This window comes from Natator depressus, chromosome 23 (assembly GCF_965152275.1).
Source record: "Natator depressus isolate rNatDep1 chromosome 23, rNatDep2.hap1, whole genome shotgun sequence".
Classification (NCBI taxonomy): domain Eukaryota; kingdom Metazoa; phylum Chordata; order Testudines; family Cheloniidae; genus Natator; species Natator depressus.
Genome location: NC_134256.1, coordinates 1,918,734 through 1,932,313, shown reverse-complemented (window position 1 = coordinate 1,932,313; position 13,580 = coordinate 1,918,734). Strand labels below are relative to the sequence as shown.

Genomic DNA, 13,580 nt, shown 5'->3' with positions numbered 1-13,580 from the left:
AACAGCGACCGCTCTCCATCACCATGGTAATGGGGTGACCCCTCCCCCCGCACGTGGCCCGAGGCGGTGCTGATGGGCGGGGCTCCGGCCGGTTCCCCACGCCCCGGAAGCGGAAGCGGGGTCGCGCCGCGGGGGTCAGGGGGCGGGGCCGGTCTCCGCGCTGGGTCCCGGGGCGCGATGGGCTCCGAGCCGGGGGGCTGCGGCCTGCGCCGCTTCTCCTGCGAGCTGGGCCCGCTCGGCCGCCCCGACGGCTCCGCCGCCCTCCTGCAGGGTGAGCCCGGGACCCCCCCCGGGACCCCTAGACCCCCCCGGGACCCCCTGTCACCCCTAGACCCCGCCCGGGAACCCTATTCCCCCCCATCACCCCTAGACCCCCCCGGGACCCCCGTCACCCCTAGACCCCGCCCGGGAACCCTATTCCCCCCCATCACCCCTAGACCCCCCCGGGACCCCCCGTCACCCCTAGACCCCCCCAGGACCCCCCGGGACCCCCGTCAACCCTAGACCTGTCCTGGGACCCGAACCCCCCGGGACCCTTCCCCCCGTTCACCCCTATTCCCTTCCCCCCCCGGGGCCCCCTGTCACCCCTAGACCCCGCCCGGGAACCCTATTCCCCCCCCGTCACCCCTAGACCCCCCCGGGACCCCCCGTCACCCCTAGACCCCCCCAGGACCCCCCCGGGACCCCCGTCAACCTAGACCCCGCCCGGGAACCCTATTCCCCCCCATCACCCCTAGACCCCCCCGGGACCCCCCGTCACCCCTAGACCCCCCCAGGACCCCCCCGGGACCCCCGTCAACCCTAGACCTGTCCTGGGACCCGAACCCCCCGGGACCCTTCCCCCCCGTTCACCCCTATTCCCTTCCCCCCCCGGGGCCCCCTGTCACCCCTAGACCCCGCCCGGGAACCCTATTCCCCCCGTCACCCCTAGACCCCCCCGGGACCCCCGTCACCCCTAGACCCCCCAGGACCCCCCGGGACCCCCGTCAACCCTAGACCCCGCCCGGGAACCCTATTCCCCCCATCACCCCTAGACCCCCCCGGGACCCCCCGTCACCCCTAGACCCCGCCCGGGAACCCTATTCCCCCCATCACCCCTAGACCCCCCCGGGACCCCCCGTCACCCCTAGACCCCCCCAGGACCCCCCCGGGACCCCCGTCAACCCTAGACCTGTCCTGGGACCCGAACCCCCCGGGACCCTTCCCCCCCGTTCACCCCTATTCCCTTCCCCCCCCGGGGCCCCCTGTCACCCCTAGACCCCGCCCGGGAACCCTATTCCCCCCCCGTCACCCCTAGACCCCCCCGGGACCCCCCGTCACCCCTAGACCCCCCCAGGACCCCCCCGGGACCCCCGTCAACCCTAGACCCCCGCCCGGGAACCCTATTCCCCCCCATCACCCCTAGACCCCCCCGGGACCCCGTCACCCCTAGACCCCGCCCGGGAACCCTATTCCCCCCCATCACCCCTAGACCCCCCCGGGACCCCCGTCACCCCTAGACCCCCCCAGGACCCCCCCGGGACCCCCGTCAACCCTAGACCTGTCCTGGGACCCCGAACCCCCCGGGACCCTTCCCCCCGTTCACCCCTATTCCCTTCCCCCCCCGGGGCCCCCTGTCACCCCTAGACCCCGCCCGGGAACCCTATTCCCCCCCCGTCACCCCTAGACCCCCCGGGACCCCCGTCACCCCTAGACCCCCCCAGGGCCCCCCCGGGACCCCCTGTCACCCCTAGACCCCGCCCGGGAACCCTATTCCCCCCCATCACCCCTATTCCCCCCCGGGACCCCCGTCACCCCTAGACCCCCCCAGGACCCCCCCGGGACCCCCCGTCAACCCTAGACCTGTCCTGGGACCCGAACCCCCCGGGACCCTTCCCCCCGTTCACCCTATTCCCCCCGGGACCCCCCTGGGATCCCCCCTCACCCCTGGACTTCCCCCGGGACCCCCCCACCTCTATTCCCTCCCCGGGACCTGACCCCCCCCCCGAAACCCCCTCCCGGGCCCCCCCGGGACCCCATTCCCCCCTGTCACCCCTACACCCCTGGCCCCCTACACGGGCTGCCCCTTATTTCCCGTCTCCCTCCCCCCACACCCCGCTGGTCCTCTCATCCGTCCATTCCCTGGGGCTCCCCGGGGACCCCAACCTCCCTGCCCTCCTCCACCCCAAGGCTCTTTCTCCACCCACTTGTTCTCCCCTCGGCCCAGGGACCTGCTTATCCCCCTGCCCTGTGGGTAGTGGGTTTCTCTCCCCCAAAGGGAGCGGCTAGTCTCCCCTTCTCACCCCGTCCGCAGGTAGAGGGAGGGCTCCCCAATTCCCCCGTCTGGGGGGTGTCTCCTCTGGAAGTCCCCCCATGGTCCCAATTTGGCCCTCTCTCATTGTCTGGCCAGCAGGGGCTGTTGGAGACGCCCCCCCCGTCCCAGACAGAGCTTGGGGGCATTTGCCATCGGCTGAGTTCGGGGACCCCCTTCTTGGGAGCCTGGGGCAGGCGCTCCGGGGCCCGCCCCCTGCCGTGGGCTTGCGATTCCTGTCCTGGCTCCGCTCCCCGGGCAGAAGCTGGGGGAAGCCCAGGGGCCGTGTCTGACCTGGCTCTCGCCTCTCCTCTCAGGGGACACCTCGGTCCTCGCCGGCTTGTACGGCCCGGCAGAGGTGAAAGTCAGCAAGGAGCTGTACGACAAGGCCACGGTGGAAGTGCTGCTCAAACCCAAAGTGGGGCTCCCGGGTAAGCGACGGCGGGGCAGGGAGCGCCCCCCATGGGCCTTGTCAGCGGTAAAGGGGGGCGCTGGCTGGGGTTGGGGGGCCTCACGGGCAGTGGCCAGGATTACACCTCGAACAAAAGCTTGGAGGCTATTTAAAAGCCAAACAAATCGCTATATCCTTCAAACCCCCCGCTGTTTACGCAATGTTTAAAATGAACCCTACAATAACAAGAGAATTTTATTAGCGTACTGAGTAGGGGGCTCGCCAGCAGCCCCACCCTAACAATCTGTGCCGCCCTGCCATCACAAAGCAGCGTGCAGCTCTTAGGTCTCGCGGAGCAATTCTGCCACGATCCGATACCCGCCCCCGGCATGTCCGGCTCCAGCTTCTGTGAGCTCCGATCATACGGTGCGTCTGAGCGGCCCCGAGCAGTCCCCGTTGAGACCCCGTGAGGGGAAGTGGCTGTGCGTGGCCTCGTCCCTGAGCCCAGCGGGGATTTACAAGGTGGGGGCGGGGTTATGCCGTCTTTTTGGAGCCCATCGCCCTCTAGCGAAATGGGACGCGCGTCCCGTTGGGATACAGATCACGGTGCTGCAGCTCGGGTCGCGCCGTCTCCCCGGCGGGCGGAGGGTTGGACGGACCTTGGGTCGAGTCTCTGCTCTGCCACGGGTTTGGTCGAGTCACTGCAGGTCGGTGCCTCGTGTGTGCAATGGGGTAACAGCATTGCCCTGCCAGGGATGTGTGTGTGTGTGTAAATCCACTGAGGATTGTGAGGTGCTGACCTGCTACAGGAATGGTGGCCAGATAAGACCCATGGGTGGATGGGGGAGCCCTGTGCAGTGGGGGGAATGAACGGAGGGATCTGTGCAGGGGGTGTGGCGGGACGGACGAAGAGGGGGTGTGGAGGGACAGACAGACAATAGCTTGACATAAGGCCATGTAGCCTCCTAAACACTCCCCTCCTATCTGGATTGTGCCACAATGGCGGTGTTAACCCCGGGTGGGCTCTCCCTTGCCCCTGGGGCTCATCGGATCGGTCCCCTGCAGCTGGGCCCCCTTGAGCCCTGCCCCACGAACTGTTAGCATCTCTCCTGCTTTCTGGATCTCGGCAGGCTGCTTTCTTTAAGGTGTCAGATTCCCAGGGGCGCTTCCGCAGCAAATAATTAAATTAAGAAACAACGGGAGGATTTTCCTCTGCAGAACTGTTGACATTTCTCAGCTTTGTTGCACTGACTCTTGCTGGAGAAACAGCCTTGTGTAGCCAGAGCCGCCCGGCGAGCGTGGGGTCGGGTGTAACGTCCCCGGGGCAGGACTCTCTCTCCGTAGACGAGATAAAGGGGGGAGAATTCTCCCCCACTTTTCAGATGGGGAAACTGAAGCAAGCTGTGTGCATGCGTGGAAGGGACTGGCCTTGTGGGTAAGGCTCTAGAGTGGAAGTCAGGACCCTGCCCTGCTCCAGGCTCCCTGTCTGACTCGTCCAAGTCCCTTCTCCTTCCATTTGTCCTGTGTATTTAGGGCTTAAGCTGTCTGCAGCACCCGGAAGGACGGGGGCCTCCCCGATCTTGGGCGGGGGATGGGGCAGTTGTGGGGCAGCACCCGGCATGGCGAGGGGCCCAGATCTCAGCTGGGGGGCTTTGGGGCAGTGCCTGGCACGTCAGGGGTGCAGTCTGCGTTGGGACGTCTGTGCGCTGGCGTCATACAGGCTAATCAGGCAGATGGCTCATGGGGGAGAGCACGGAGCTGGCGGGGGGAGAGCACGGAGCTGAAGAGGAGCTGGTTTTGTAGGGACGGAGGGTTGCTGGGGGGTTTTGTCCAGCTCCCGGTGTGCCCTTCCCTGGCTCAGCCTGGCCCCCCTCTCTCCTTCCCCCAGGTGTCTTCGAGAAGAACCGGGAGCAGCTGATCAGGAAGACGTGTGAGGCGGCTCTCCTGGGCGCCCTGCACCCCCGGACCTCCATCACCATTGTGCTGCAGGTGATCAGCGACGCGGGCTCCGTATCCTTCACAGGCAGCCCAGCCGGGGGCGCTCTCCAGCGGGTGCCCTCCTGCTCTTCCTGCCCGAGCCCTACGGGAACTACTGGCTGTCGCCTCTAGGTGGCAGCAGCGCTGTGGCAGTGGCCATCCTGGGGGTGTGCCCCAGTGCGCCGGGGAAGGTTGGTCTCCCATCGGGCCCGGGGCTGCAGCCTTCCCGTTACACTGAAACCAGCCTGGAGATTCGAAGGGGGAATGGCAGCCTGGGGTCCCCACACACGGCTCTGCTGGTGCCCCTCAGTCCCGACCCGCAGCCCCCTGCTCGCCCAACCCTGGGCTCCCCCCAGCTCTGCCGCTGCCCCTCACTCCCGATCCACAGCCCCCTGCTCGCCCAGTCCTCTGTCAATGAGAGCAGAGGAACCTGGTGTCAACCTGGGCTGCTGGGACAGGCTTGGCTGCAGAGCGGGCGGGGCACCAGAGCCTTCCCAGGGCGCTGGAGGAATTTAATTATGGCGTGAGATGCGGGTGCGAAGTGACAAGGTCTCCGGCTCTGGGGTGTGAGCCAGGCGCGGGGATTAGCGGCAGCCAGGGGTGTCGGATTCCATCTGAACAGAGGCAGGAGTGATGACTTAATTCGGCCTTGCCGGGAAGGGCTCTCGCTTTTCACTGAGCCAAATCCCCGGGGGAGGATTAGCGCTGGCAGGAAGGGCGTGGGACCCAGCCGGAGCCTTTCCACCGGCAACAACCGCCTGGCGGGGTCCTGCTCCGGGCGGGGGGCCCCTATGTGCTACCCCAAGACCCCTAGTACACGTACAGCCCCCGGGGGGTTCTGGTCCATTCGGGACTGCTAGGCACAGCCGTAATGCACCTAATACGTGAGGACCAGTGCCCAGCACAAAGGAGTTATGGGCCGGGCCTCCCAGTTATGGAACCGGACTCCATTGTGCTAGGTGCTGTGTGTGTGTTAGGTGTATTATGGTAAGACCTAGGCACCCCAGTTATGAACCATAGCTAGGCACTGTACATTTCTTCGGTGTGGTAACATGGTAGGAGCCCGAAATGGACCAGTCCAGAACTCCATTGTTTTGGGTGCTGTACATCTATTAGGTGTATTATGGTAGTGCCTTAGGGTCCTGGCCCTACTGTAATGCACCTAATAAATGTGCAGACCTTCACACAGTGGGGGTCTGGTCCATAACTGGAGCTCCAGCTTGGAACTGCTCTCTTATTAGGTGTATTATGGTAGAGCCTAGCAAAGCCGGGGCTGGGTCAGGACCCCAGGATACTACCGTAATACACCTAGTAAGTGAACAGTAGCTAGCGCCGTGGGGGGCTGGCCCATGGCGTGCCCCCAGATGCTCCTGCAGCTGCCACACGGGCTGGGCCCCTGGAGGGGGAGCCAGACCCCAGGGAGGCTGGGGGTGGGTTACTTATGGGCAGGAGCTGGATGGTTACGGGCTTGGTGGGCTCCATATGTCCAGTGAAATGTTAGAGCCCTCAGGCCCCATTCAGAGAGTCAGGACTCCTGGGTTGTCTTCCCAGCTCCCAACGAGGGGTGGGGTCTTGAGGTTGGGGCAGGCAGGGACTGGAGGGCAGGACTCCTGGGTTCTGTTGTACTCCGGGAGGGAGGCCGATTGTGGAGTGTTTGAAGCCATGCGGTGCCCCAGGGAAGCCAAGCGTTACTAGGCTGCCCTCTTTAAAGGGGAATTGAATTGCTGTCGAAAACGCCTGCAGCATGCCTGGTACAGCTGGAGGCGGTGCTTAGCTCTGGTGACAGGCACCAGTCTGACGGCCCTGGGGCCAGGCTCCTCCAAGTGACCACTGGCCATAGGCAGCACCCCCTGCACAGCCACTCAGGTGTGGAAACTGAGGCACGGAGAGAGCAAGTGTCTTGCTCAGGGTCACACAAATCTGTGGCAGAGCCAGGGATAGAACCCAGGAATCCAGACTCCCAGCCCCCACTGCTCTAACCACTAGACTCCCCTCCCCGAGCCGGGGATAGAACCCAAGAGTCCTGGGTCCCAGCCCCCTGCGGCCCCCACATCCTCCAGACTCTGCAGATCCAGGTGCGCTTTCCAGCTGAGGCAACCTCTGCGTGTGCTGAAATAGGGACTTATGGCCCCTCTGAAGAAACGAGTGGTGGTTTCCCTCCGTGTAGCACGCAGCGGCCAAGAGCTGGGGTCAGCGCTGCTGGGGCTGTTAGCGAGGACGGCCTGCGGCACCCCTCCCTGTTAATTAGCTGCCAGCTTTTCCTTGACCCGGTACCCAGCTGCTGGCCTGCTGCCTGAACGCGGCCTGCATGGGGCTGATGGACGCTGGCCTGCCCATGAAGTCGCTCTTCTGTGGGGTGACGTGCACCCTGGACGCCACTGGGGCCATTGGCCTCGACCCCACGGCCAAGCAGGAGAAGGTGGGTGTGGGACCGCCCAGGGCCAGGCGGCTGTGCCCCAGGGGTGTCTGGGTTTAGCGCCACGGTGCCCCCACGGGACTAGAAGCAGCACCCAGCACAAGGGGGGCCCCTGATTGTGGGGGAGGGGGGGCAGGGTCTGTGCCGTGCCTTGCACGATGGGTGGGAGGGTCTGTGTCGCACCCAGCACAATCTGGGGGTGGGGGGGGCAGTTCCTTCCTGACCTTGTGCTGATGGGTGCCCTGGAGCATGGAGCTGAGCTACCTCCGCTCCTCCAAGCCTGAATGCTCTTAATGGTTCGTAAACGTTGCCAGCCCCTGACCCTCCTGCCTGGCGGTGGGAATCAATGCTCCCCCACTCCCCCCGCAGGCCTCATCTGCTCTGTGTGTACCGAGAGCGGGGTCTAGCAGTGAGAATGGGAGCCAGGACTCTTCTCTGGCTTTGGGAGTGGAGAAGGGGTCTAGTGGTTAGAGCAGCCAGGGGACTGGGAGTCAGAAATAGGTGAAACTGAGGCAAAATGCGAGGTGGTGACCTCTGGGAGCAGAAATGGTGAAGTTGAAATAATCCCACTTCAAGGGGGCAGTCGACGTGACCTGTGGAATTCTCCGCCACTGGATGCTGGCACGAGCAGGCTGCCTGGCTAACGGGTCTGATGCGAGGGGAGTTGTGTGTTCTGCATCGGGCTGGGGTCCGTTAGCGAAGCTCTGGCAGGCTGGGACCACAGAGGCGGGAGCCTGGCCTGCGAGGGTCCCAGGATGAACGGGGAAGGCTGCGACGTGGGCGGGCAGCTCACGCTCTCCCCCTTCCCTTGCAGGAGGCTCGGGCCGTGGTGACCTTCGCCATCAGCAGCGTGGAGCGGCAGGTGCTCATGTCCACCACCAAGGGGACCTGCTCGGTGGAGGAGGTGAGCAGGGCGTGGCTGGGCGGCTGGGCCGCCAGGGGCGGGGGCAAACCCGGCTTGGGACGCACTGCGGGTCAGTGGCTGGCGCACACTCACCGGTTCGCTGGTGGAGTCCCTGTGCAGCTCAGACCCACGGGAGCAGGGGGCGGAGGGGATGGATCAGGCTCAGAGATCTCACGGGGGGGGGGGGGGGGTGTCTCTTGCCCACCGAGCCGGGAGCTCTGTGTGACCCCTGCCAGGTGGAGACGGATCTGCTGGCAGCAGGGCTGGGTTTGGGGTGCGGTGCCGTAGCCGGGAACTGGGGCTCCGGGGTGTCGCTTAACTCAGCAGGGCGCGGAGCAGCTGGGATTATGGGGGGGCCAAGCCCCGTACAGACCTGGCGTGAGACAAGAAAGGGGGGGTGCCGCTGAGGCGGGGGAGGGGAATCCCCGGGGGGTGGGAGGAAGGACCCCGGTCCGCTAGGGCAGGCTGTTAGTATTCCCGACCCGGCGCGTTGCTGGGGAGCGGGCGGGAGCGCAGATGTGTTCTTGGCTGCCCCAGACAAACGGTTCTGCCAGGCCGAGCAGCCGGCCTGGGCTGAATCCCAATTAGGTTTGGCTGCTTGAAAACCCTTTTCCTCCTCCTGGGTTTATTGAACGGGGCGGGACACGGATCCCCCCCTCGGGGGGGGGGGCCGCCGAGCAGTCCTGCTGGTTCGGTCGGGGTGGGGGTCCCGAGCGCCTCGGCTCCTCTCTGTACCCGCGAGGGGTCACTTCAGCACCCCGGCACGTCCGGCCGCAGCAGCTGCTCAGTGTCAGCTGGTGGGTCTCCGGCGGGGCCCTGCCTTCGCCCCACGGCGCCCACGCTGAGACCGTCCCAGCAGCGTGCAGGATCTGAGGGGGGTGGGAAGCCCCCCCCGGAGAATCCCCCGTGCATGGAGCCTGCGCTGCATCCCCTGTGCTGGCCTAGGGGGTGTGGCCGGAGCGCACTGCTGGGGCTGGTCTCTGCCCCCCAGGGGGGTGTGGCGCTCCAGCGCGTGTATAGTGTGTGGTTGTGATCGTGGGTTGCCGCTGTGCGCATTGCTTTCCAGTGCACGGCTGTGTCTGTGTGCGTTGCTCTGGTGTGGGGGGGTGTGTGTGCGCGCGCACATTGCTTTCCGGTGCGTGGTTGTGATTCTGTGTGTGCACTCATTGCTGTGTTGCTTTGCAGCGCACGGTTGTGGCTGTGTGCGTGTCACTCTGGAGCGTGCGCACGTGTGTGTTGCTGTGGGGTGTGTGGTTGTGGTTCTGTGCGCACGCATTGCCGTGTTGTGCCCCCACGGCGTGCCAGCGCGTGGTTGTGGCCGTGTGCGTTGCTGTGGGGTGTGCACTTGCGTGGGCCCCGTGGATGCACATCACAGCCTGTGGCTGCGGCTCTGTGCGCCTGTTGCCCCCGGGGTGCGCGTGTCGCGTCTCCCCCCCCCAGGTCTCTGGCTGTCCCAGCCGGCTGCCGCTCTCGATCCATTCCCTGCCCAGCCTGGGGGCTGCGCCCACTGCAGCAAGCTAATTGACTTGACGTTCAGAGCCTCGCTGCTGGGGGGGCTGGATCTCAGCCCTGCCTGCGTGGGGGCTGATCACCTCGGGGCAGAGCAATGGGGGGGGAGGGGCCATTCGCTGGCTGGCTCTTAACCCTTCAGTGCCCTGGCAGGGGATCGGACGGGCGAGAGCGCTGATGCTGGGCCATGCTGCGTTTGCAGCTCAGCTCTGCACTCCAGCTTCCCTAGCGAATCTGCTTCCCTCCAGACCCTGTGAAATCTTCTTCCTGGGGTCAGGAGTGAGGGGCACCGGCAGAGCTGGCGGGGAGCCCAGGGCTGGGCTAGCAGGGGCTGTGGGTCGGGAGCGAGGGGCACCGGCAGAGCTGGTGGGGAGCCCAGGGCTGGGGTAGCAGGGGCTGTGGGTCGGGAGCGAGGGGCACCAGCAGAGCGGGGCGGGGAGCCCAGGGCTGGGCTAGCAGGGGCTGTGGGTCGGGAGCAAGGGGCACCGGCAGAGTGGGGCGGGGAGCCCAGGGCTGGGCTAGCAGGGGCTGTGGGTCGGGAGCAAGGGGCACCGGCAGAGTGGGGCGGGGAGCCCAGGGCTGGGCTAGCAGGGGCTGCGGGTCGGGAGTGAGGGGCACCAGCAGAGCTCGGGGGAGCCCAGGGCTGGGCTGGCAGAGGCTGTGGGTCGGGAGCGAGGGGCACCGGAAGAGCTGGCGGGGAGCCCAGGGCCGGGCTAGCAGGGGCTGTGGGTCGGGAGTGAGGGGCACCGGCAGAGCAGGGCGGGGAGTCGCTGTGGCACTTTGCTTGGGGCTGGCATGTGCCCAACTGTTACCCAGGGGCAGAATTTCAGGCCCTTTCAGCCGCATCTGGTTTCCCAATCGCTCCCGGGCGGCTGGCGCTGGGGGCAGAGCCGCTGAGGGCGGGGTGGGTGGGTAGGTGGCCTGTCGGATGTTCTCAACTCCCATGTGGGGCCGGGGGGGTGGCTCTGAGCCCCAGTCGAGGGCTTGCCTTCCATTGCCCTCTGAGGGGCCAGTGGGGAGCGACCCCTGGGATGCCCTGGGCTGTTTTCTCCCCTCCTGTGCGCTGCGGGGCGAGGGTGGGCTGCCTGCAGGAAGAGGGTGCCAGGGGGCTGGGAGCAAAGCGTTCCCCTCCTGGGTGTGGGGCAACTTTGAACGACTGATGGGGAATCACAGCCCCAACCTGGTTGCTACGGCGATGGGAGGTAGGGTGCTGGGATGGCGGCTCTCCTCCCATTCCCCCCCACACACTTCTGGGCTGGCCATGGGGCTGGGTGGGGAGTGTGGGGGTCCTGGCCCGGAGGGAGGACATGGGGGGGGTTCCCCTCATGAATTACAGGGAGGGTGAAGGGGATCAGGCCCCCCCTTCCTGGGGATGGGGAATCGGGCCCCCCCCCACAGGCCTCTCGGGGCAGGTTGGTCGGCGCAACTGTCCCATGATGCCCCGGCAGAGCGAAGAGCCTTCTCCTCTGCAGCCCGATCCTGGGTGGGGGGCAGGTGTTGGGAGCCCCTGGGGAAAGAGCCAGCCCAGCACCTGCCGTGAGGGCCTGTCTCTGGGGGTCCCCCCACTCTAACCGCCCGTCTCCCCGCTCCTCCCCAGCTGCAGCAGTGCATCGCAGCCGCCCAGCGAGCCAGCGGTGCCATCTTCCAGTTCTACCGGGACTCCGTCCGCAGGAAATACTCCAAGACGTGAGGCTTGGCCCCCAGCCGGGCCCCGGATCCCTGCCGAGCGGGGACCCCTGTCGGTGCGTCCAGCCCATGAAACTGCTCTCCCAGCTCCTGCCCGTCGCGCACAGGCTACGTCCAGATCACCCCAAACCCGGCGTTTGCTGCGATCAACTCTGTGCATCGCGGCCCATTAAAAAGGGGGCATCCCCCCGTCTGTCTGTCTGTCCAGCCAGCCATCTGCGCCGTGTGTGGGATGGGAGCGTGTCCTTTGGCCGTGCGATTGCCCCCCAGGCCCACTGCTGTTCTGCAGAGCTCTCCCTGCCTCCTGGCTTTTCCTTTTCCCTCCAGCGGGGCCGGAGCCGGCAGCCAAATTCTGAGCACTTGGTCCCGGCGCACCTCGAGCTGCCCGGTCCACGGAGCCCCGGCTGCCACATTGTGGATGCGAAGGGGGGGAAACTAAGGCCTGGCGGGGGTGCTGGTCTCCCCTCCCAGTGCCAGTCTCCACCTGGCCCTGCTGCAGGGAAGCTCTCACCTGGCAGGGCCCGGTGGGCAGACATCTGGACCCCTCCACACCCAGGTGTTTCAGCCCATCTGTCACCAAGCTGGGTCAGGGCCAGCCCCGGCCCACAGTGCTCCCCCCATGGTTAACCCCTTGTGTACTGGGACAAGGATTTGGGGAGGGCAGGGGGTTGTTGGCCAAAGCCCCTGCCCAATGTGTGCTGCGGGGTGATGACGAGGGTTAAACCGTCAGGGGATTCGGGTCAGGGGCGGATTTGCAGGGGAAATCCAGTGTAAACCCAGGCAGGAAATGTCAGTGACCCATGGGCTGATTTCTCTCTCTCCTTTCATTGGCTCGTTCCCCCATTTTATTTACCCTTCTCGGCCCCGGCCCCCGTCCCTTCTCGCACCCCGGACCGGGGCCGAACCCACCTGCCTGAGCCCAGCTCGACGGCTGCAGCCGGTCACTGCTGTGCCCCAGGGTGAAAGTAGGTGACATGTTCATTCCTTCCCTGTGTCCTCCTTTCTCCCCTCCTTCGTTCCCCCCTTCCCGCTCCGTGGCTTTTCCCCTCTGCCCTACCCCCAGCCTGCTCCGAGTCCCCTTGGCCGGAGTCCCTCTTCTGTGCTCTGATCTCTCCCCCACCGGGAGCGGGGCCCAGGCCAGCCGGGGTGGGGTGATCCTGTCTGCCCTGGGGCGGCCCCCAAGGAGCTCTTGTTCGAAGGAGAAAAACCAGCCCCCGCTGGCGAGTGGTTCCCTGGTTCCTTCCCCTTCCCGTTAAACGTTTCCACCTATTTCCAGCTCCCGGCCGGCGCCTGGCCGTGGACTGCAGCCCCCTCACTTTCCCGGCTCGTTCCCCCCATGGGATCAGGTCACCTGCTCGGCTGGTCTGCAGCTCGCGCTCAGGCAGGTTTTCCAATCCCAGGGTCATTCCACTGGCTCCTCTCTGACCCCTCTCCGGTTTGTCAGCGTCCTCCCCCCTAGAGCCCACTCCCCTCCTCGAAGTGGGGCCAGGAGTCTGGATTCCCCCGTTCTAACCCCAGACCCCACTGCGAGGGGGAACAGGACCCCGGAGTCCTAGCCCAGCGTGCTCTCTGCCGTTTCCACCAAGGAGGCTGTTAATGAGCACGTTCCGCCCGCTCTTGGCTACCCCAGGGTAGCGTGGCCGGGTTTGCTGCGACCCGGAGGATCTGGCCGCTCAGCTTGGTTTTGGGGTCCCAGCATGAGCTGTGACCCCCCCCGACTCAGCCTCCCTCCTCCCCGGGGGTCCTTTGGGGACCTGGCACCCCCCCGGCTTGGTCTGCTGAAGGCCATGAAGCGTCCTTCCTCTGCCGGCTGCAGTCCCTGGGTTGGGCCCTTGCTGTGCTCCACCCCAGAGCAGCCGTGGCCTCTGTTCGCGGGTCCCCTGCAGTTACAGCCTGCGGGGAGGTAGCCGGCAAGACCCCCTGGCCGTGCCCCCTCTGGATTCGGGGGGGGGGGATTCTCCTCCCCCCTGAAATCATGGGGCTCCCCCCCTCCTCCACCGTCAGCAGCCTCCCTGGCGGAGCCAGGCCGCTGCTTTGGTTAAGGAGCCTAATCGCTTTGATGAAATGATTGTATTTGCCTGTTGGGGAGCTCTGTGCGTCTCCTGCCCTAACCTGTCTGCCTGCCCCCTTTCCAACCTCCTCCCACTTTCACACCACGCCCCCTGACCCTCCCACCCCGGGTGCTGCCCCTCGGTGCAGGCTGGGGGACCGTGCTGAACACCCCCACCCCACCTTCCTGAGGCCCTGTAGCAGAAAATGAAGTTGCACCCAATGGCCCATTGCTCGTGCTCCCCAAGACCCAGCCAGTGACGTGACTCTGGCTCCGGGGAACGGGATTTATTCTTTTTATGCTCGCACCTTGCGGCAAACCCCCCCACCCCACCGCCGCCCCGAAAACCCCAGCAGG

The 13,580-nt window shown here is 66.1% G+C and overlaps 1 protein-coding gene across 1 annotated transcript; it reads left to right on the top strand.

Moving 5' to 3' along the window:
- Positions 1-139: 139 nt before the first annotated feature.
- EXOSC5 (exosome component 5) lies at positions 140-11,374 on the top strand. Its single transcript, XM_074937508.1, has 6 exons — positions 140-271; positions 2,608-2,721; positions 4,570-4,691; positions 6,937-7,077; positions 7,889-7,978; positions 11,085-11,374. Exons 1-6 carry the CDS (start codon positions 178-180, stop codon positions 11,175-11,177), a joined length of 654 nt encoding a protein of 217 aa, XP_074793609.1. The 5' UTR covers positions 140-177; the 3' UTR covers positions 11,178-11,374.
- The last annotated feature ends 2,206 nt before the right edge of the window (positions 11,375-13,580 follow it).